The 23,239-nt window shown below is 39.8% G+C and overlaps 1 protein-coding gene across 5 annotated transcripts in view; it reads left to right on the plus strand.

The window, feature by feature from the left end:
- The window catches only part of CCDC138 (coiled-coil domain containing 138), a 58,887-nt gene extending 36,100 nt beyond the window's left edge, over positions 1-22,787 (plus strand). For 3 of the 5 annotated variants that reach the window (XM_034758078.1, XM_034758079.1, XM_034758080.1), the window contains 2 exons: positions 20,198-20,336; positions 21,523-22,787. In XM_034758078.1, the coding sequence (XP_034613969.1) occupies positions 20,198-20,336; positions 21,523-21,694 (311 nt within the window). In that variant the 3' untranslated portion in view covers positions 21,695-22,787. Of the gene's footprint in view, positions 1-20,197; positions 20,337-21,522 lie in introns of those variants that run through there. The other 2 variants (XR_004644030.1, XM_034758082.1) reach the window with 2 other exon arrangements.
- Positions 22,788-23,239: the final 452 nt, after the last annotated feature.

Genomic DNA, 23,239 nt, shown 5'->3' on the forward strand with positions numbered 1-23,239 from the left:
AGCTAATGTTGATTCAGCAGACCTTGACATTACTCATAAAGAAAGACCACAAGCTCCGTTCAGTGACAAAGGATTGGCCAGGTTTATTGTCTTCAAAGCACGGTACTAGGGCCCCTCATACCAAGCAGGTTCACTAACATATGTATGTCTGTGACAAGGTATTGGCTCAATCAACATAATATTGTTTGCTAGGCCAATACAAAACTGCCCCTCCTATGATTTTTTCTTTTATACATTGGTACAAACAAGTTACTTATTACACTCTAGATGTTGTTAGCTACCATTCTTGTACCTTGTATCTGATAGTTTGAACAAAGCATCCTCCTCCATTATCCTGTCATTCCCTCCTTATCTCACAAAGGATCTGTGACTTCCTGTATCATCCCTTTAGGAATGTACTTGATTAGCTGATACCTAGCCTTGCTGTTCTGATAAGGCTTACATTGGCTCATAGCCTTGGTTCATACTTTTAACCAGGCCTAGGGCTCCAGTAAGGCCTACACCCTTTACTACATTATTTTCCCTGACACTAATAGTTGTAGCTGTTCGGTGAAGTAGTTGTTGGTTGTGTTGGGAGAGGATAGTTTGATAAGGAGTTGTATTCAGAATAATGGTTAAAGATTTTGACAGCTGGTAGTGTTTGTGGGGGAAGAGTTAAGGTTCTTCTTTGAGTGATTGCACATTTCAGGTATGTATATGCCCAGTGCACCAGAGCCAGAGATATTTCCCATAATGATATCTGTCATGGCAGCGCATGCACCGTTTGCTGTCTCGTGCTGTTGCATGACCCATCCTCAGCCTCCCTCAGTTGCTTCTTACTGCTCGTGACTGGTAGTCAGAGCATGTTGCTTTGCTCTGCAAGTGTTCTCCCTTTCAGAAAATCTATTTTTTTTTTTATGTAGTTAGTGTACTTGTCTATAGTTAGTTAGAATTTTGGAGTAAATTTAATTTGTCATTTTACTTAATTTTTATTTAGAGTGTTGGTTTCCACCTTTCTGGGAAAAGAATCTAGAAGTTATAGTGGATCACAAATTGAATCAGAGTCAACAATGTGGTGCAGTTGGAAAAAAGGATAATATCAATCTGGGATATATTAACACAAATGTAAGACACAGGAGGTAACTGTCTCACTCACTCACCACTGGAGAGGCCTCAGCTGGAGTGCTGTGCCCAATTGTGGGCACCAACCTTTAGGGTATGTCTTCACTACCCGCCGGATCGGTGGGTAGTAATCAATCTATCACGTTTCATCTTAGACGCAATAAATCGATCCCCAAACGCACTTCCCCTCGACTCCGGAACTCCACCAGAGTGAGAGGCGGTAGCAGAGTCAACGGGGGAGCCGTGGCCATCGATCCCGTGCTGTGAGGACCTGAGGTAAATGATCTAAGATACTTCGACTTCAACTACGCTATTCATGTAGCTGAAGTTGCGTATCTTAGATCGATTCCCCTCTTCCTCCTTCCCCCCCGCCCATGTAGACCAGCCCTTAGAAAAGATATGAGCAAATTGGAGAGTCCAGAGGAGAGCAACAAAAGTGGTAAAAGGTTTAGAAAACCTGACCAATGAGGAAAGGTTAAAAAAATTGGGCATGTTTAGTCTTGAGAAAAGAAAACGGGGGGGAATTGATAAGACTTCAGATATGTTAAGGGCTGTTATAAAGAGGAAAGTGATCAATTGTTCTCCATTGAACTCCACTGAATGTAGGCAAGTAGTAACGGGGGGGACTTAATCTGCAGCAAGGGAGATTTAGGTTAGATATGAGGAAAATTGTTATTCTAACGATAAGGGTAGTTAAGCTCCGGAATAGGCTTCAAATGGAGGATGTAGAGTGCCCGTCATTGGAGATTTTTAAGAACAGGTTAGACAAAACACCTGTCAGGGATGTTCTAGGTTTACTGGTCCTTCCTCAGAGCTGTATTTGAGGACTTCATGAGGTCCCTTCCAGTCCTATAGTTGTATGATTCTGTCCTGTCTGGGGCTTGAAGTCCCTGCAGATTTGACAGTGGTCCCCAATGTGACTCTCCTGGAGGACCTACCATGCTATATGCAAGATACCCCATCCTGTACTGATTGATCTTCAGACTTCATCTGGCTTACCTATCAGTAAGGTCCAATCCTTGGTGCCTTGCCTGGTGCCATCCAGATGTAAACTCACTATGTTGTCCCTGGTATCAGTGTCTCCAGAGGCATGGCACCTGTCCACGATACCACATGGTGGTACATCTCCCTGGCTATGTGACTCTTCTTTGGTGCCTGATGTAGGTTCCTTTGGCTCTCGCTCCCAGGATAGAAGGCATCATTCAACTTCATTGTGAAGATTCCACTCCTGGTATCCAGAAGAGCTCCCGTGGTGGTCCAGGGACACACATCCTTGGGCTGATAGAGATTGGGGTTCTGTATCCTACCAATGGCCGTATTGAAACAATTGGGGTTCCTCCCCACCACCAGATCCTCCCCAGTTCCTCTGCCCTCCAGATCCCCAAGCAGACGTCAGGATAGTTCACATGTGGAATTTCAAGGTTACCTGTGGTACCAATGCCAGTAGCAAGCAGGAACATTACATACCACAATTTCCATCTGGGGAGGTACAGAAAGCTCCTGCTCAACCTTCTTTGCACACCTCCTCCTCATCACCTGATCGATGAGGTAGTTATGTCTCGGAAGTCCTCCTCTCTTCAGGATGACTACCAGGCCTACCAAGAGCTCCTAATGAGCTTGACATCCAGGTTGAGGTAGTTCAAGAGAGTTCTCACAGACTGGGAGACATACTGGGGTCAGCAAGACCTTCCAGTGTGACTCTACCTATAAATGAAGTCATACCAGAGCCCACAAGATTACTGTGGCAAATGCCATTGTCTCTGCTGCTGACAGCCACGAGAACTAAGTTCAGGTACCATGCCCCTTCTCAGGGCTTTGAACCTTTCTACACTCATCCCTTGCCAGGTTCTTTGGTTGATTCGACAGTAAATGAAAGAGCACGTCAGGGACGGCCATCGTCTACCCCAAAGGATAAAGATGCAAAAAGACTCAACCTTTTTGGTAAGATATATTCTACTGCTAGCCTGCAGTTTCATATATCTGATCAGCAAGCCTTGCTGGCCAGATATGATTTTTCTCTGTAGGGCAGTGTTTTCAAGTTGATTGACAAGTTACCAGAGGATGCCAGGAAAGCATTCTGGGCCATCTTGGAAGAGCGCAAACTCATGGGTAGGACCTCTCTCTCTGTCCCCCCATCCCCCAAGATGCATTCGATGAGGTAGATTCAGCAACCAGAGCTGCAGTAATGATGTGTAGTTGTTCATGAGTCAAGCCTTGAGTCTTCCATGGGAGGTCCAGCAGACTATTCAGGATTTCCCCTGGGAAGGTTCAACCCTATTCTCTCAGCAGACTGATGAGAAGTTTCACAGTCTCAAAAGACTTGAAGGCTACATTGAAAACACTGGGATTTTACACTCTATTCCGTAAAAAGAAACAATTCTGCCCTCAGTCGTACCAACGATACCTGCATTTCATGCTTAGGCAGTCTGACCACCCTAGAAAAAAGGGCGGAAACTGCTAACAAAGTTTGATGGGTCCACTCTTTAAACTGATGGCTACCTGCTCTTGACTCCATCGACTCGTGAAAGTAGCATTTTTTGGTAGCTATTTCTTTTGCAAGAAAGAGAGGCAGAATTATGAGCATTGGTAGCTCATGCTCCCTATACAATCTTTTATAAAGACAAAGTACTTACATCCGCATCAAATTTTTTTGACTAAAGTAGTGTTGGGATTCCACCTCAATCAAGTGGTGTACTTATCAACTTTTTCCTAAGCCCCATTCTCATAAGGAAGGAGACTTTATACCATGGATGTTAGAAGAGCAGTAACTTTTTATTTGAACAGAACTAGATTGTTTGTTGTCATCCTCCCAGCCATTCATGGCAATTGCAGACAGGGTGCAAAGCGTTCTTGTCTTGACTCAGAGAATCTCATCCTGGATTTCCTCCTAAATGTATCTGTGCTATGACATTGCTAATGTAACCCCTCCGGGTAGAGTAGTAGGGCACACTACAAGATCTCAAGCAGCTTCCTTAAGCTTCTGCCTTAAGTACCTATAACAGGTATTTGTAGAGCAGCAGTTTGATTGTCGGTACATACTTTTACAATTTATGCTATACCTCAGCATTCCAGAGATGATGCCAAGTTCGGATGAGTAGTCCTTCAGTCACTCTTCGAGTAGATTAGAAAATCCACCCCCAGACTGCTTGCGAGTCACTTGAAGTAGAATGGGCATGTGCAATCACTCAGAGAAGAAAAAAAACAGTTACTGACCTTCGAGATGTTGCACTTGTCCATTTCACGACGCACTCTCCTTCTCCTTTATAGACGAATGATCCTGGTATTTTCTCATGGAGGCTGCCCTAATTCTTCAAAAGGGGCCTTGTCTCAGACTTTTTCCAGAAGTACTTCCCCTGCTTTACGCATTGATGGATGCAGGAGTTCATTGTTGCCAGAGCTGCCTTTTGGGAGGCTAAGAGCTTCTGAGCTTTCTCAGCTTCAGAAGCATAAGAAGTCAGTATCAGATTCGTCAGAGTCTCAAAGGAGACATTCCTCCTCAGAAAGCTCCTCCGGTACCGACAGTAAAGTGCGCTCTTCAGTTTACTGTTCTCAAATACTAGCTCATGCTGTGTCTCTTGATGTTGAGCTGTTGACTCTGGTGTCCTTTCAGGGGCCATCGAGACTAGCTCTTGCTCTAGCAGAGACATTGGGTCAGTCTTCTCTGATCTTGGTGGAACAACCGTGTCTCTCTTTACTGACAACATTAGAAGCTTATGCTGCAGCAGAGACCTTTAGAATCTCTCAGTAACACGGTTTGTCACCTCTTGTTCAGGGCAAGGACTCTCATTTGGCACCACCACAGGTACTACATGTCTTAGCTATGGTACATTTCACAGTGGCTCCACCACTGTCCAACTCTATATCACACTTGACCTCGGCACCAGTGCTGATGCTGATTTGTTGTACGGTACCAGCAGTCAGGAAGTCACCCCCAGTACCACACTGCTGTGGGCTTCAGACTACCCCAGGTCTGTCTTGGAGTCTAAAGATGGCTTGCTGATTACATGTTACAGACACAGTGGGGCATCCTCTAGATCATGCTTTCAGTTCCTCAAGTGATCTCAGACAGGGGCAGAGCACAGAACTGGGAGACTTGGACCTGGCATTCTTGGGGTCCAGTACCATTCTCACCCCCTCAGTGGTCCTTCATGGCATCCAATATGACATCTCTAGCTTCCAGGTCACCTTCTCCACCCCCTTGTAAAGTCACAAAAGCCAGGAGGAAAGTCTCGCCCACTGATATCTAGAGACAGGTGGTGGTGGTACTGACCGACCTTGGAGATTGGCATCACCAAGGCTACCCCAACAGTTCGTGGAACAGCACGCTGTCTCAGTGCAGGATCAGCCTTAGAAAGTCTCTCCAGTGCCCCCTCTTAATGCTTTGTCCTCATCACTGCATGAGGCCCTGCTACTGGAGATGTCATCCCTGGTACTGGATGATTTCAAAGTATACCAAAAGCTCCTTAGATGGATGGCAGCTTCGCTTGAAAAACAAGTTAAGCTTGTAGAAGAGAGCAGCCATAAGGTTATCGATATTCTCCACCTAGCTACAACAGGAAAGATAGCATTGTTGATGGACATGGATATCATGCAGCCTATTAAGACTCCGTGCCAGACCCCCTCATCCATTCCACCAGTGGCCAAACTCATTGAACAGAAATACCAAGTTCTGTCTGGGGGAGGGTTGAACATTTCTATACGTGTCCCATTCTAGGGTCACAGGTAGAGGCACTGTGAATGAGAGGGGTCTCCAGGGACAGTCTAAAGCCACCTCCAAAGGAAAACATGCAAAGGAACTGTATCTGTTTGGGAGGAAGAATTTTTTCACATTAGGATTACAACTTCACAGCTAACTATCGGGTCTTACTGTCCAGATACAACTATATTAACTGGTGGGCAATCTCTTAGTTTACAGACAAACTTCTGGGGAGCTCTAAAGAGCAGTTCTGAGCCCTGGTTATAGACCACCAATTGGTTGCTTGTTCAGCACTGCAGACATCACTGGATGTGGCAGATTTGGCAGCCAGATCCATGGTGACAGCTGTCGCCATGAACTGTTCTTCTTGGCGGCAGGTCTCTGGAGGTACAGTACAACAAACAAATGAAGACCTCACTTTTGAGGTACCTGATTTATTATCCTACAGGATAGATAAAGCACTTTACACCTCACAGGATTCTAGAGCTGTTCTGAAATTCTTAGGGCTCTCTATGCACTATCTACAAGAAGGACCAAATATCATGCACAACCAAGCGGTAGTATTTCTTTTTTTGACAGCCAGACTAGTCTAAGAGGAGGCAAAGATCACAAAGATGGAGGCTTCGAGCTCCTGCTTCTTTGTTTTCATCACATAGGCATACCCAGGCCTCAAAGCAGCTGGCTTGACTGCTATATCGAGGACAGTGTACTCAGCAGCCTGGATTCTACTGGCCTTTTCCTTCCTGGGCAGGTTTTCCCACTTCCTACATGTATGGCAGGCTATTGATTTGGACAAGTTGGTGCTAAGCATGGTGGAATCTGATTATACCCTGCAATTTCTTTCTATCCCACCTTCCCATACCCTCTTTAGGGAACCTTCTCCGAGGTCTGCCCTAAGACTATAAGTGCAGACTCTACATACTTTGGGAGCTGTGAAAGAAGTGCCCCAGCCTCATTAAGGGAAGAGGGTTCTGTTCTCAATATTGCCTAAGACCCGAGGCCAGATGAGGTCTTAAACCCATCCCAGACCTTCGGAACTTAAACAAATACATCAAGAAGTTAAAGTTCAATATAGTGTATGTCACTGCTGTTATTCCTACCGTAGCTCCAGGAGACTGTTATGCTACCCTCGACTTTCAGGGATGCCTGTTTCCATATGACAGGTTTCAGAGTAACAGCCGTGTTAGTCTGTATCCGCAAAAAGAAGAACAGGAGTACTTGTGGCACCTTAGAGACTAACAAATTTATTAGAGCATAATGTTTATGCTCTCTGTATGTGTGTGTATATATATCTCCTCAATATATGTTCCATTCTATATGCATCCGAAGAAGTGGGCTGTAGTCCACGAAAGCTTATGCTCTAATAAATTTGTTAGTCTCTAAGGTGCCACAAGTACTCCTGTTCTTCTTGTTTCCATATGGCAATCCATCGCTAAGGTTTGTGATAGGTCAAGATCACTACCAATTCACTGTTCTGCCTTTTGGTCTATTATTGGCACAAGGGGTTTTTACCAACTGTAAGTCCGTGGTAGTGGCTTACCTTCAGCACAAGGATGTCTAGGTGTATTCTTACATGGATGATTGGTTGATTTGAGGTCATTTAAACAGGTAGAGATTGTTTTACATTGAATTCTCCAATTGTTCAGTTTTTTAGGCCTGAAAATAATCAAGGAAAGGTTGATATGATCTCCCATACAGAGGGTGGAGTTCATTGGAGTTATTCTGGATTCCACCATCTCCAGAGGTCTTCTACACCTTCCCAGGTTCCATGCTATTCAGGATCTCTATTTGTGTCCCTCAAGGATCACTCAAGAATTATTGCAAGGAATTGTCTTAGACTTCTGAGTCATATGTACATATGTGACCCCATCTGCCCCATGCCAGACAGCACCTCAGAGCAATGCAGGCTGGGCTCAGTGCAGTTCAGTGATCGATTTGTGCAGTTCACTATTTGCACAAACAATAAGCATCCTGATCAAGGTGCTGTCCTCACTGGACTGGTGGATGAACCATGAAGTCCTATTTGCTCCCCTTACTCCAGCCATTACTCTAGTAAGGCTACGTCAACCATGGGGTGGGGGGAGAGTATCTAGATTGCCTCCAAGCCCAGGGGCTTTGGTCCCCCCAAGAAGCAAGGTTACATATAATTGTCCTTGAGCAGCGAGTGATTTTTTTGCTGCATGCCAACAGTTTCTATCTCATGTTGGGGCAAGATTCTCTAGCTATTCATTGACAACATCACAGCGGTGTTTTATGACTACAAACAAGGGGGTACCAGGTCAAACAGACTGTGCCAAAAGGTTTTCAAGTTATGGAATTTCTGCATTCAGAACTCCTACCTCTCAGGGCGTCACACTTAACAGGAGTTCAGAACACACTGGCGGACCATTTGATCCAGTCTTTCACCCAAACCACAAATGGTCTCTGAACTCAGACATCCTGTCTGAGGTATCTCCTATAGAGTTTTTTTCCCCCAAAGATGGACCTGTTTGCAACCTAACAGACAGGAAATATCCCCAGTTTTGCTCTGGGGAGGTTACAGCCTAAGGTCAGTCTTGGATACATTCTTCCTTCCCTGGGACTGTCTTGCCATATGCTTACTCGCCAGTCTTCCTAATTCTCATCCTCAGACTGAAGCAAGATGGGGGCAGAATGATACTGATAGCTCTAGCTTGGTTGAGACAACCCTGGTATTCAGAACTCAGCCAGCTGTTCACCAGAAGCCTCTGCTTCTGCCATTAATCAAATACTTAATCACATAGAACCATGGGCATGTGCTGCCCCTCATAGTGTGGTTCATCAGTGGTTAGATGCAGAAGTTCATTGCTCAGTGGCAGACGGGGATGTCCTACTTAAAGCAGGAAGCCTTCTACTACAGTAGCTACTCACCTGAATAAGTGGAAATGTTTCTTTATCTGGGCAGTTTCCCAGAATCTGCCACCAACATACATGGATTCAAGAAACTGTGGACTATCTCCTGCACCTCAAGCAATCTAATGTATCCCACAGCTCCCTTAGGAATCATGGGGCCACAATTTAAACATTTCATCCTAAAATCAATGTTAAAACTGTGCACTAATCCTGTCATGACCAGATTCTTCAAAGGTCTGTATAGATTGTTCCCTCCTGTTTTGAGGCCCAATGCATATGTGAGAGTTAAATTTAGTATTGCCTGCTGTTCTGAGTCCCCCATTCAGGCCCAGAGCTCCTGTGTCTGTCCTTGAAGATAGCCTACCTGATGGCCATCACCTCAGCCAGGAGAGTGGGGGAATTGTAGGTGCTTGCCACAGAGCCACCATACACTGTCTTTTTATAAAAATTAATTTTAGCTTAGGATTCATCCTATGTTTTTGTCAAAGATGGTTTCTGATTTCCATCTTGGTCAGCCTATGTACTTTCCTGTTATTTTCCCAAAGCTGTATGCTCACAAGGGTGAACAAAAGCTGCACACCTTTGATGTGCGTTGAGCTTTGGCTTTTTATGTGGACATGACGAAATCTTTGCAGGTCTCTACCCAGTTATTCATTTCCTACACAGAACATATAAAAGGTTATGACTCAGACTCTCAAAATGGATTACCAGTTTCATCACTATGTTTTATGCTACTATGGACAGGATGCCATCTGAGAAGTTGACAGTACACGCTACCAGAGTGCATGCAGCCTTGGCAGTGTTTGTTGGGCAGGTCTCTATTGCAGACATAGGCAGAGCAGTGACATGGTCTTCTGTCCATACATTTACCAGTCATTATGCTCTTACCACTCCATCAAGAAAGCATGTGAAGGTGGAAAAAGCAATCTTGCAGTCCCTTTTCTCCAAACTCCACCACCTTTAATAACACCTTGGGAGTCACCTATAGTGTAATGGACATATGCAAGTACTTGAAGAAAAAATGATTAGCCACCTTCTCATAACTGTAGTTCTTTGAGATGTGTTGCATATGTCCATTAGCCAGCCCACTCTCTTTCCCCTACACATCAGCTTTCTGATGCAAAGGAACTGAAGGAGGGGCAGGATGGCTTCACCCTTCAAACACTCGGAATAGAGCACAAGGAGCTAGGGAAAACTCTCCAATGCTGGCGCATGAGATGCGCACACATCTACAATATAATGGACATATGCAGCACATCTTGAAGAACAACAGTTTTGAAAAGGTGAGGAATTGTTTTGTCATCTGAAAGTCCAGTTACAGATGAGTAACTTTTATTTCCTCCATTTTGCACTAACCCTTTTTTGTTTATATCTGACTTCTCTTGAATCCTGAGATTTTGATATTTTTCAAGAATAGAAGGCCTGAAGAATTTAGGTACAAATATACCTGGTCTCTGTAAACAGATAAATATAAAGTTAATTATTTTAGCATATAAACTTTGTTAGTTTTTGAACATTTTTTCTATTTAAGGTCCCAATTCTGCAAATAGTTGCATATGTGCTTCACTTCTCCTATAGTAGCCCCATTAAAGTCAACGAAATGTCTCATGTGTAACTATTTGCAGGATGGGAACATAAAAGTTCAAATGGATATATTCAGTCTGCATTACTGAAAGAATAAACTGTCAAGTTTGCAAATACCATTGGAAACAGTCACCAGTGTGTGGTGTTTTTTTTTTTTAAGTTTATTTTTATTCTCATATTAGGCAGAACTTTTAAGATAAATAATTAGCAGAATTTTTAGAATTATTCTTCTTCGTACCTTATAACCACAATAAAAGAATTTAGTGCAATTCTGCAATTGAATAAATCATACTCTAAAAGGACGCCAATATATTTGCTGTGGTTATTTTACTGAAGGCCATTCTGGATCATTTATATGGTCTTGAATGGCATCTATGCATTCTCATAATTGCATTTAGAGATACATTTGCAATGTGATGTGGCAGCATAAAACACCAGTTGAGTTTTGGGTTGAATATGTAAGGACATTTTGTCATAGGACCTATTACCTCCCCATGTTCTTTCTGTATTATTGTGGTTTGAGGGCATTTGAAATATTGTGTTCCATTCTGGGCAGCTTATTACCTGAATGGTATTGACATATTTGGAGGGAGTGAAGAAAAGAGCAACAAAAATGGATGGAGATTATAAAGATGGATTTACATCGAAGAATTAAGAGAGAAATATATATACCTTGCATATGCAGTGTTGTTTTAGCTATGTCAGTCCCAGGATATTAGACAGACAAGGTGGGTGATGGAATATCTTTGACTGGACCAACTTCTTTTGGTCAGAAAGACAAGCTTTTGAGCTACATTGAGAAAGAGCTGTGTGTAGTTCGAAAGCTTGTCTGTCTTATCAACAGAAGTTGGTCCAATAAAAAATATTACCTCACCTACCTTGTCTGTCTAATATACCTTGCTTAGATGTCTATTTAGGGCATAACAATCTACAATACTGCAAATAAACACACAGAAACATTTATTATGCTGATTATATTCTGACATAATTACAAGTAATAGGATGAAAATTAGAAAAGAGAAAAAATTAATCCTTACCTGCTCTCTGGTGTTAGCTGTACTACGCTATCTACACTAGAGGTTTGCACAAATAGTTTAGACTCTTACATTGGCATTGACCATCTTGCTGAAAATTAGAATCATGTTAGACACTGCGTGTGAGAACCCTATGCAAGCAGTTGTAAACAAGTCTCCAACTGACCTTACTATAGAAAACTTTTTAAAAAATGCAAATAAAGAGAAATAAGTATAAATACTGTGCTTTGTTTAAATATTATGCTTTGACATTTTTAAATAACAAACTATAATTTCTAGGTGATTTTTTTTTCTTCAAGCCATAATGGTTGCTTACAGTGGCAGCTTCAGAAAAGGAAATTCTAAGTAGCTTGTCCAGATACTTCACTCAAAACATCCTCTTGCTTTATGAATTTTCAAATGGCTGAACTTAACTAAATGGGTTCAGTTTTCCTTTAACAGATAAACATCAAAAGCAAATCTTTCCTTGTTATACCTTGTGATGAATTGGGCATCAGATTTTGTGATAGCCATAAGAACACTGAAATTGCAGCTGGGGATTGAATGATGGAAGGATGATGCAGGAAAGAGAATTTAGTCTAACTTAAAATAAATAGATATATCCTAAAGAAATTTGTAGCTACCAAGATGTGTGCCTCTAATTGCTGTGATCATTTTGTTTTTCCCATTCTTCTGCCTTGCATCTGTCTCTGGCTTTTTTGATTGTTTGCTCTATCATGCAGGAACTACCTTTCTCAGGTGTGGAAACCACCTAGCAAAGTTTGGGCACTAAAACAATAAAAATAATAATTAAGCAATACTACATCAGATACATTTTAAATACTGGTTCCAAACAACTGTTGTCATTCATCAATAAGATACAGGAACTTAACTTAGCAAGTTGTTCCCCTCTCTTTTATAAATAAGTTACTGCAGGTGACTGTATGCAACAGGGAAACAATTTCATTTCCTCCTAAGTTCTTTGCTGTTCCATAATCCTAGTGAGGGACTTCTCCAAATGGTCAGTCATGTTGTCAGTACTCTGTCACTCACTTGCATTGCTGCCATCTCTTCTCCCTCCCATTGGTGTGTATGTACATTAGCCACTGATGCTAGTAAACGTTACATCTCCACATGAAGTGGAGGCAAAACCCCTACTGTTCAATTATTCAGCATGAGACTCTCACAAATATGCTTTCTGTCTGTGTTCATTTTCGAAAATGACGTATATCTAAGTTTAGAAGGGAGTTTTTTTAAAGACAATAACAGCCTGTGAGATTTTATGACTGTTGGTGACTGATCACAATAATTAATTGCTTATTGTCTATTGCAGTGTACTTTTGAAACTGAACTACTAATGCAAGTTGGTACAAATGTCTAAGGATACCTGTGCAGGCTTGTACAGAATATTATAACTTGTACAAAATTCCTGACATGACAGATATACACTTCATAATCACCAAAAATTTACAAGAAAAATTAAATATAATTACTACAACCACAGACCACCAAAATAGAAATTTTTCAAATATGTTTTAGAAGCACTTGTTCACCTCCACAATTATTTTTCACATAAATGTGCATTTAAATGTATTACATTAACATGGGCTTTCTAACAATTTTCAGTAATATCCTTCCAGAAGAAGTTACTAAGAGATTTTGTAAACTTAGTTTATAAAAAAATTCTCTTAAAATACATAAACTATTTTTGATTGCTCTACTTCCAGCTAATTATATTCTGTGAAACCGAGCAATTCTTTCCACTTTGATGGTGGTTCTATTTTATTAAAGTAGTCAATCTTTTCTATAGTATTTTTAACTTATGCCTTATATTCTGTGTTATAAACTTTATCAAAATATTAACTTTTTTTTTTTCTTTAAAATTAAATTTTATTTCAAAAGGAATAACATAGGGAGGTCGTAAGAAGATTTCCCTGGCTTTATATCCTGTGAGTACAGAGCCGGTTAAGTAGGGTACTGTGTGTGTCTGCAGAGGTGTGCTTCCTTGGTGTCTCAAATTAGGGATCAATTATTTTTGTTTGTAAGCAGTTTGAGGCAAGGAATATCTTTCTGTATGGCGCCTAGCACAATAGGGCTCTAATCCGTAACTAGGGCTTTCTGGTGCTACAGCAATACTACTACTACTACTTATAATGTATTTAGAGGTGACTCCGATCTTCAAGTCAGTGGGGAGAGCTTGCCACCATCATCTGCACAAAATGCATTCAGTCTGAGCTTGAAGGCATATGTCATCTCACGAATGTCTTTATACTCACTTTATTTTCTCTTGTCTGAAGACATATTTATTTAAACAAACTTTGTTTATAAATTAGTTTGTGGATGCTAGTGGTCTTATTCATCTATATTTGATAATACTTACTGTGTTTTCACTAGCTTTCCTGCTGCACCTTCCTGTTACCTGTTCTTAGGAGTAACTCCCTTGGTAAACAAGGTATTCTTCAGCTTCCCATTATTATGAAATAATTCACATCACTTCTTCATTGTTGTAACGTAGACTGGGAGGGCTGCTGTCCTTATCATAACTTGGAAATGTGTACTCATTTCTTGCGTCCCTAGGACACTATAAGAATTTCAATTGGTCTTGCTTCAATTGCTGCCTAGTAACTAACACAATCTGTTAAGCATTTTTGCTCAAGAGAAAAGTTAGTACCTTTCTAGGTCAAAATTCCTAGAAGTGGCTTATGTGACAAGAGTACAGAAGTTGACCTGAAATTCTCTGGGAGATTAGTTCTTTCAGTATGCTAGGTGAGCTTCCCTTTCCTTTGCTCACTTTAAGCTCCTTGCAAATCTGCTAGCAGTGTACATTGATTGCACACATCTGTCTGAGAATGAGGCTACATCTGTAGTCTTGGGGCCCATCTTTAAGAATTTAACAAGTTAGACTCACCTTAGCCATGATCTTTACAGTGTTACTAGGATTTCTGGGATAGATAATTCTTTCTTTCCAGATTTAATATTTTGCCATATCTCTGTAACAACTGCAATGTTTCAACTAAATATTTTTCTTGGCTAGATAAAGGACCTTTGGTATAATTCTATATGTCAGTTCCATATTATATTCAGTGTTGTAGCTATTGTCGGTCCCACAGAGCTCCCTCTGTAGCTTGAAAGCTTGTCTCTCTCTCTCACCAACAGAAGTTGGTCCAAATATAAGATATTACTTCACCCACCTTGTCTCTGTAATCCCATATTACTCATTTTAAGAGTAGCATATACATCCCTGAGCAGTCCTCAGGAATAGAGCTGTTTATGAATTTTTTGACAGAATATTTTTGTTGAAAAGTGCCAATTTGTTAGAATCAAAATTTTTCATGGGACTGTAACAGTTTCAACTGAACTTTTAGCAGGAAGGGTTTATGAGGTCCAGGATGAAATTTCTGGTCAAAGAGACACGCTTCCCCCCCCCCCCCCATTTCCCAGAATAGCTAATAGCTGGTGGTTAGGGACTTGAACCTGGCTCTCCCATATCCCAGGCAAGTGCCATAACCCACAGGCTGTAGAGTCAATTTCTCTCTCTGGCCAAATGGGTATTTAATTATTTATTCAAAGTGGAACACTTCTAACAGGAGAAACTGAGACCCCAGAATAGCCAACCTTCTGGTGCTCAGGGTACTCACCTAGGATATGGGAGATTCAGAGCTGGGACTTGTGTCTCCCACTTGAGATGAGAGCGCTAACCTCTAGGCTGCTGATTGTTCTGGGGTTCTCTTCCTCTGTTTTTTCAGAAAATGCACATTGTTTTGGTTTTGTCTCAGTGCTCAATAGGAAAACTTTTTAAAATTGTGAACACTTTAGCAGGATGGAAAAAGAATTTCCTGCGTAGATCTACTCAGGATCTGTCTGCCTCAAATTACATGGCCCTGAGATCTTGATTTCAATTTTTTTTTCACAATGATCCCTATTGTCTCAAAAGTAAAGTACCTGTAGAAAGACCAGAGGTACACTTTGGGTATATGGTCGACCTGGACAGTCACATTAAGGACAGAATCAGATGGATAGTGACATTGCTCGATACCTGACAGAAATGGTCTATAGCTGTTCCTCTCTGGACACAATTACCTTAGAAAATGAAAATTGTTTTCACGTTGGAACCTAAGTTCCCTTTGTCAGATTGTGTTGGGTGTTGAATTGTGTGCTGGAATGATATTCCTTTCCTGAACTATATATTTTCCTCCAGGAGGATGTTTTTGTAGATCTTTATGAAACTGGCTTTCTGCTGTCTTGTTATGATGTCCGGTATAGTAAAGTCTTCAGATGCTTTACAAGTGTATGTTCCAGAGCCTGAATTTCCTTTTTTTTTAAATTTGCCTTGTATTACAAACCATATTATCTTCATATAGAGGAATATACATTCTTATCTCTGTTCATCTTCTATTCAAAATTCCCCTGTAGCCCTCCCATCTCCTGTTGTGGATGGGAATTTTGGATGACTCCATGATTCTCCTGGGATGTGAACCTGCCTCAGACAGTATTTTTTCCCCCTGTGTGATTGGAGAATCTGAGAGTTTGTCTACTCTTTAGTAGAAACCCAGCCCTATTCCTCTGCTCCACATTTGCCTGTTTTATTCTTCTGTTATGTCTTGTCACAAACCTAGATTGTGAGCTCTCTGAGGCAGGGGAACTTCGTGCAATGTCTCAATCACTAGGGCCCTGATTCTTGACTGGGGACCCTAAGCACTACCATAACATAATAATGGTAACTTGAGAGAGAGAGAGAGAATTACCCACTTGTATCTTCAGAGAAGCAAAATTGCCTTTGATTTCTACTCACCTTTTCACTGTCCTTTCAATTGTTGATTTTTTTCTGATGATCCTATCATAAATATTTGTACACATTACTTTTGCAATTTAGGAACTTCTCTGTGTCAGGTTCATCAAGGAGTCTTAAAGAGCCAAAATTCATTGACAGCTAAAGGATGTCAGCCTATTTCACTGTAGGGAAGCCCAAGGGTAGGAATCCAGTGAAATGATACTTTCAAAGCAGAATTACAAGAATTAATCCTTTCATCTACCTCTTCATGGGGCCTGTAAACGAGGAGGGTTTCTGTTACTCTTCCACTCTATTAGCCTATGTTTTGTCAGCCTTCTATCATGAGTAACTCCATGGTCTGCTTTTGCTATTCCTCAGCATTCTCATCCAACAGCATGAAACTGACAGTCCTTGTTAGTATCACTACTGTCCACAGAGTAGCAGCATGAAACTGACAAATCTTGTTAATTTCACTTGGTGCTGTTAAATAAAGCTATAAGAAGCAGAAAAAGGCACTGGAGTCATATGTTTGCATACTGAGGAAGGCAACATTGCATTGCATTGCTTTGCATAGAGGTTACTTTTGGAAGGGTATCTTCATAATCATATGGGCTAGAAACTATAAATAAACGAAAGCTTAAATTCTGCAGAAATTGAGTTAGACCTTCATGCTGACAAGGGAAAGACTCCCACTTGTCACTGCCAAGTAGATTTTTTTTCAGCCATTGTTCGAAATGGTGTTAGGTTGCTTGAGTTGTGCTTTCTGGGATTAGTTTATACTGGGTTCAGTAAAGCTCCTGAAATAAATTACAACCTTGTATTCACTCCCAGGCTATCTATTATGACTAATAAAAATATATATGTCCTTGTTTAAAAAAAACAAAGATGCATCCATCTTCACTAAATTGATAGCAGCACCTTGACATTTCATTTATAAAGTACTTTGCTCAACACACATGCAAAGGAACTTTCAAAAGAAATACACTTTCTTCTTTGAGTGCTTGTGCACATCGATTCCATTCTAGGTGTGCGTGCGCCCACGTGCACAATTGTTGGAGACTTGCCTTGGTGGTATCTGTAAGATCGGCTGTGGTGCCCCCTTGAGTGCCACGCTTATGCGTCGGTATATCAGGCACCGCTGGCCCTACGCCCTCTCAATTCCTTCTTACCAACCGTGGTGGTTGGTCGGAGTGCCTCTTTCCCTTGCTTCTCGGTGGTCAGCGGTTTTCTCCTACTCCTGAACCTTTTGTGCCAGCTGTAAATAGTTCTGTTTGTAATAGATTAGTTAGTAAGTAGCTGTTAAGTCCTGTAGTTAGTCAGTTAGGGTGACTGTGTGGACTTTGCCCCAAGTGAGGCATGCCCTGGTCTCCGGGTTTAAAGCCCTGCTTTGATTGCAACAGACCTCTATGCCTGTTAATGACCCGCATGGTAGCTGTTTGAAATGCCTTGGGGAATCCCACGTTAAAGAGAAGTGTCATATCTGTAAGCTCTTTCGTCCCAGGACACAGAAAGAATGAGACATTTGCTTGAGGGCCCTCCTTATGGAGGCCGCTCTTTATCCAGCCTTGGAGCCAGCCCGGCCTGATGTAATGCCAAGCACTTCGGCCTCTGCGCAGTGCACCGGGCTCCTACCGGCATTGGTCCCCTTCGCCGGTGCCTAAGAAGAGGGACCCGGCACTGAGCAAGCCAGATCAAGGGCCACTGGGTAAAGGACCTTGCTTGGGATGCCCACCCACACCGGAGCCGCACTTTATTTTAATCATGGTTTAAATCAACAAGCAGGAAACCTTGATTTAAATAATTGGTTTTAGTCTGGTTTTGCATTTGTACTTTTTGGTTATTGTCCTAAAGAAAAGTTCATTCTCATTGGCTGTTATAACCATTGGAACATGTTGATTTGCAACCAAATATAGCCTTTACGCTCAATTTGGTACTTCCTTTTGCTAACTGGAAGAATATACTGTATATTACATATGTATTTAAACAATTATATAGGTTAACCTACATTTATTTGAATTCTCAATTTTAACATTTTTTTATGTTAGAAAATGGTGACTGGTAAACATTTGATATTTTTTTACCCAGGATTTGTGCCAAGCTGCATTTAGATGGAAATTGGAATTAAAAGTGTACAAAAGCAACATTTTACATTTGTTTTTTATTAGATGCATAAAGTTACCTTATATATGCAAGAAACATAAGAAAGAAAACAAGTTTATCAGAGAATATTTTGCATTTAAAATTTATTAAACAAAGGAAGTATTACCTGGAGTTAGTGAATTGACAGATATTTGAAAGTATTTAGGTGCTTAAGGGCTTGTCTACATGGTGGGGTGGGTAATGTATTCTATGGTGGGTGGGTGGGAGATGGGGTGATTTCTAAAGCGCACTAACATGTTGCACATTACTTGATCCATGTAGACCCTGCTGGTGCACTTTAATGTAGTGCTGTTAGAAACAGCACATGTTAGAAACAGCACGATGTTAAAGCTCATTAGGGAACCTTTAGTGTGCATCAGCCGGGTCTACATTGACCAATTAATGCACAACGCGCTAGTGCACTTTAGAAGCCATACCTCTGTAGAGCACCTTACCCCACCATATAGACAAAGCCCTAAAAATGCAGAACAGAAACTGTAGTACTTACATTTGGAAAAATGTAAATACCAATATTTGCTCCCTTGTAAAGAATGGGAAAAAAAAGGCTACTTAATGTAGTACACAACATTTTGATAATTTATAAACCTTGAGTTGACCTAAAAAGTCAGCTATTTACCCCAGTTATACAATTTAAAAATAGGCACACTTTATCTCGTTGTAATTTGAGGAGGGCTTATTGATGCTGCTGTATTTTTTTTTTATTTAAATTATTTTAATGGACTAAAGTAGGCTTAGGTCTTAATGTAAATTGACATAATTTCAAATGTAATTTGAAATAGGTTTATTTTAAAAAAGAAAAATATTTAATTTAAATAAAAATTGACTTAAATAAAAACTAAACTGAGTTTTTAATTTTTAAAAAACATCATCTACCTTTGGGTGGAACAAATGCACGTTCATGCCCATTTCACAAGGGGGGGGGGAGACTTAGCAATATGATGCATGTATTTGTACACCTCTACCTCGATATAACGCTGTCCTCGGGAGCCAAAAAAGCATACCGCGTTATAGGTGAAACCGCATTATATTGAACTTGCTTTGATCCACTGGAATGCGCAGTCCCGCCACCCCAGAGCACTGCTTTACCGCGTTATATCCGAATTTGTGTTATGTCGGGTCGCATTATATCGAGGTAGCGGTGTATTTGTATTCTCTTTGCCCTGTCAGGCCAAAAAAATGAATTGTTCACCCTTGGTGTTCTTATTAGTTTTTTGAACTCTTAAACACAGAATTTGATGGTTTGTAATTATAAACTAATTTGTTAGGTACGAAAATGTGATGAAATGTGGACAGATTTCATTGTGTATATATGAGCAATAAGATTGTGGAGAAGAGAACAAAAGTGAATAGAAATGCAGCATGACTTGACCAAAAGCTTTAGGTATGCAGCATTAGGGGAGTTATATTAATATTTATATGGATCAATCTTTTTTTTGCTCAGTTTTTATTGCACCTGTCTCGAAGCTGAGTACTACTAAACAAACATTTTGATGACAGATTTCTTAGTTTCACATTAGCTTCTATAAGTGTTTCAGTATCATCTGCTGACATGTACTTTTGCAGCTTCTTAAAGCAATACTCCTTGGTGAACCACCTTTGACACTGCTTAGTGCTTCTGCCTGCTGATCACATGATGTGCACTGCTGATATGTGAGTTTCAGATAGGTGTGTCAAAGATGCAGAATTATCACTTTAGTTAAAAGTAGCCCTCCCTCCCTCCTGCCATTTTTTATTGTTGAGAAAGCAAAATTCTTTTACTGTGTTTACTACCTTGTTTTATATTCAAGTGTTATTGGTAATGTCAGCACAGCATTGTAGCTCAGGTTCTGTAGTTTCTGATTCTGACAGAGTTTTATGTCAAAAGTGCAGTAGAAGCCAAAAAGTTATGTAGTTTGTCTTGTTACATTGCAAGTATAAAGTGCACTTCTTCTTTTATTAACTATAGTATTGGATTTTTTCTACCAAATTAATTGATGAGAACATTACATTATTACTTTACAGGTTTTTTGCAGCCTTTCCTAGAAGCCTGCAGCAATGAGACCTTTTTCCGTACTTGTTCTGTGTTGCTTCGAAATCCTAAACTCGATCTACTGATAGTGGAAAAACTCAGCATTATACTGCAAAAACTCTCCAGAATCAAGTAAATATTTTTTATTTTGTAGTCCTAGTTATCAAAAATTGCTGTTTTGTATTCCTCCTCATAAGCTTTCTGACTTAATTTTCTCTCCTTGACCCTAAGTTTTGCTGAGTTACTTTGTAACATAGTTTTTCTGGGTTGAAATTTACAAAAGGACCGATGTGACATAGGAATCTAGATCCTATATTCAAAAGTGATTTAGGCACTTAGAAGCCTTAAGTCTTATCCACTTGCTGTGACAGTTAAGCTTCTAAGTGCCCAGAAGTCATTTTTGAAAAGGGAATTTAGACTCTTAAATTTGACCCTTTCTAAGGATCTTTCTCTGTGCTTGTTGCTTTACAAATTTATTGCAACAGAAATTCTCACCTGCCTAATGATATCACACATTGTACTGAATTATGCCAGTGGATTATTTGATTTGATTACTTCTCTTATAAAACAACAGAGACCTAAATTAAAGTCTTTTATTCACATTAGGTACTGGACACTTTTTTCCCCCAGTAAATTAGGGATATATAGATTAGTTTTGATCTTCTTGAGGATAAAAAACAAACAAACAAACCCTATAACTCTAGGTGGGGAAAACAAGATAAGTTTCTAAGTTGAAAGAAAAAAACTATTTTTCATTGGAGATAAGTTAGAATTTAATAAATTGATTTTTTTTCCAAACAAAATTGCTTAAAAATTTGTAGACTGAAAAAAAGAAAACCCTCACATCCCTATCAGCTGTTGGATCTTCCAGTGTTGGATCTGTCTACAATATTTTTAAGTATCGTTTCTTTCTGTCTGTATTTCCAGGGCTGTCTCTCTCCCCCTGCACTCCCCCCACCACTTAGTCTACTACCCTATCCCTCTTTCACAGCTATGAAAACTTGCTTCATCTCTTCCTTAAGGTTTCCTTGGGCTACATTTAAAAGCCATTTATCTGTGGGAAAGGATACTTCTGCCTGGGGCCATGTTTTTTTTTTTTTTGTCACACTGCAGCAAAACCATAGCAGTTTAGAGAGATTGCCATTATCACTGACAATGTAAAGAATCACATTCATGGAATATAAAATACAACACAAATTTTGGTTCCATAAAAAAGTCAGTCTCTCCAGAATAGTGATTTTGAAATTCTCTTCCCATACTTGAAAGTAATCCAATGAATTTTTGTCACTGACTAATTTTATATGAAAATCTTTTGCAGAAGTAATAAGAAGATGTTTGAATTGTTTACTATTCATCTAATGATCCAAGAGCTGCAGAGGACAACACATCCAAATCATGCTTTTCTCTGTATTAACCTCAATTCAATTCTCTTTAATTTGGGCTTAACAAAGACCAACTCTCTTATCTCCAGTCTAAGCACAAGTCACTAACAAACGGTATTTTATTATGGTTTATGTTCTGTATAATTTGTACAAACAAGATTATATTTATTTATAAAAACTAGCAAAAGATAGTGCAAACTCGCTAACAAGAACATCAATAGCTCATTTATTACAGCATGGGTTAGAATTTGTCATGTTACCCTCCCTTACAATCAGTGTATTCATTGAAAGAGAAGGTGGAAAATTGCACAATCTTCAAGAGGCCTTCTTTGTTTTTAAATTTTAAATGTAGCTGAAATATACTACAGGGATAGTGCTGTGCTGTTCTAGAAAACTGACCTGTTCAACACAACTGGCACCTGCTTGCTAGACACACCACTAGTACCTACTTTCCTCACAAAGTTGTGAAATATGAGTTAACCTTAAAAATATTAAAAATTAAAATTCTTCAGTGTTTTACCAACATTTATTATTATTTTTTTGTTGTACAGGTGGCACATAACATGGAAACATTAGTCTTTTTGCAAATGTATTTCAGGAAAATGATTGTTTTAATGTACTGAAGTCAAATTGTGATGCAATTGAACTTGATGTATATTAGGTATATGTTGAATGAGAAATTTTCTCTGGTCTGCAATATCCAGTATTTACAGGAATCGCTGTTCACTGTTATCTCTTTACTTATATGTATTTGCGGTACATCGCTGTGCTTTATTAACTCATGATACTGGTTTTGTATTTTTTATGGATTTTGATTGTAATATTTCTGAAAATATAAAGTATTAAATTTTTTGGAATAATATTACTTCAGTTAAAAGCCATAATCTTTTAATAAAATGAATCTATTTTATTAATGTCCAAAAGGGCCGTAGTCCAGTCTCCTACTTATGCACGCACTTTTCCATACGTACTTTTCAAACACTAACAGCCAATTAATTTTGTCATTTATATGCATAGGTATCAGTACTCAAAAAAAATGCATATGTAAACAATATGAGTCACTTGGCCCAACAAGTCTTTCATTTCTAATGTTTGTGTTTGATTATGCCATTCTGTAGAACTACAAGATGTATTCTTCGCAACTCCTTGTAATTATATAATTGAAGCTGTGATTATAATTTAAGAACCTGCTTTATAATAAGTCTGTGTTTGATTAACTCTGTGACCAGTCCATGTGAAACTTCATACAAGATTAGCTTTAATGCCCTTTGAGTTTTCTGTGCAGGTTTTGTTTGGTTTCTTACTACAAAGTCTTTGAATTAGGGCTCTGACAGAAATATGTCCATTGCAGTCTGATCTTTTGTTGACAATGTTTTTTTAAGACATCATTCTACACCAAATGTGGTAGACGGGAAATCCTGAGTGTATCTAGTGCAACGTATAATTTAAAAAAAAAAAGGGGGGGGAGGGGAGATTTCAGATAGCTTTTAGCTATTATTCATCATAGCTGAAAGTTTGTGCCAATGATTGCTGATGGATTAAATCTTCGAATAAAAACTTCTCCCGCAGCAGATATATTTTTGTCAAATTTTATTTCACAACAGAGAAGTTTTTACGTGCCAATTTTCTGTTAGCAGCCGCATTTCTTCTACT

Source organism: Trachemys scripta, chromosome 1 (assembly GCF_013100865.1).
Source record: "Trachemys scripta elegans isolate TJP31775 chromosome 1, CAS_Tse_1.0, whole genome shotgun sequence".
In the NCBI taxonomy this organism is placed as follows: domain Eukaryota; kingdom Metazoa; phylum Chordata; order Testudines; family Emydidae; genus Trachemys; species Trachemys scripta.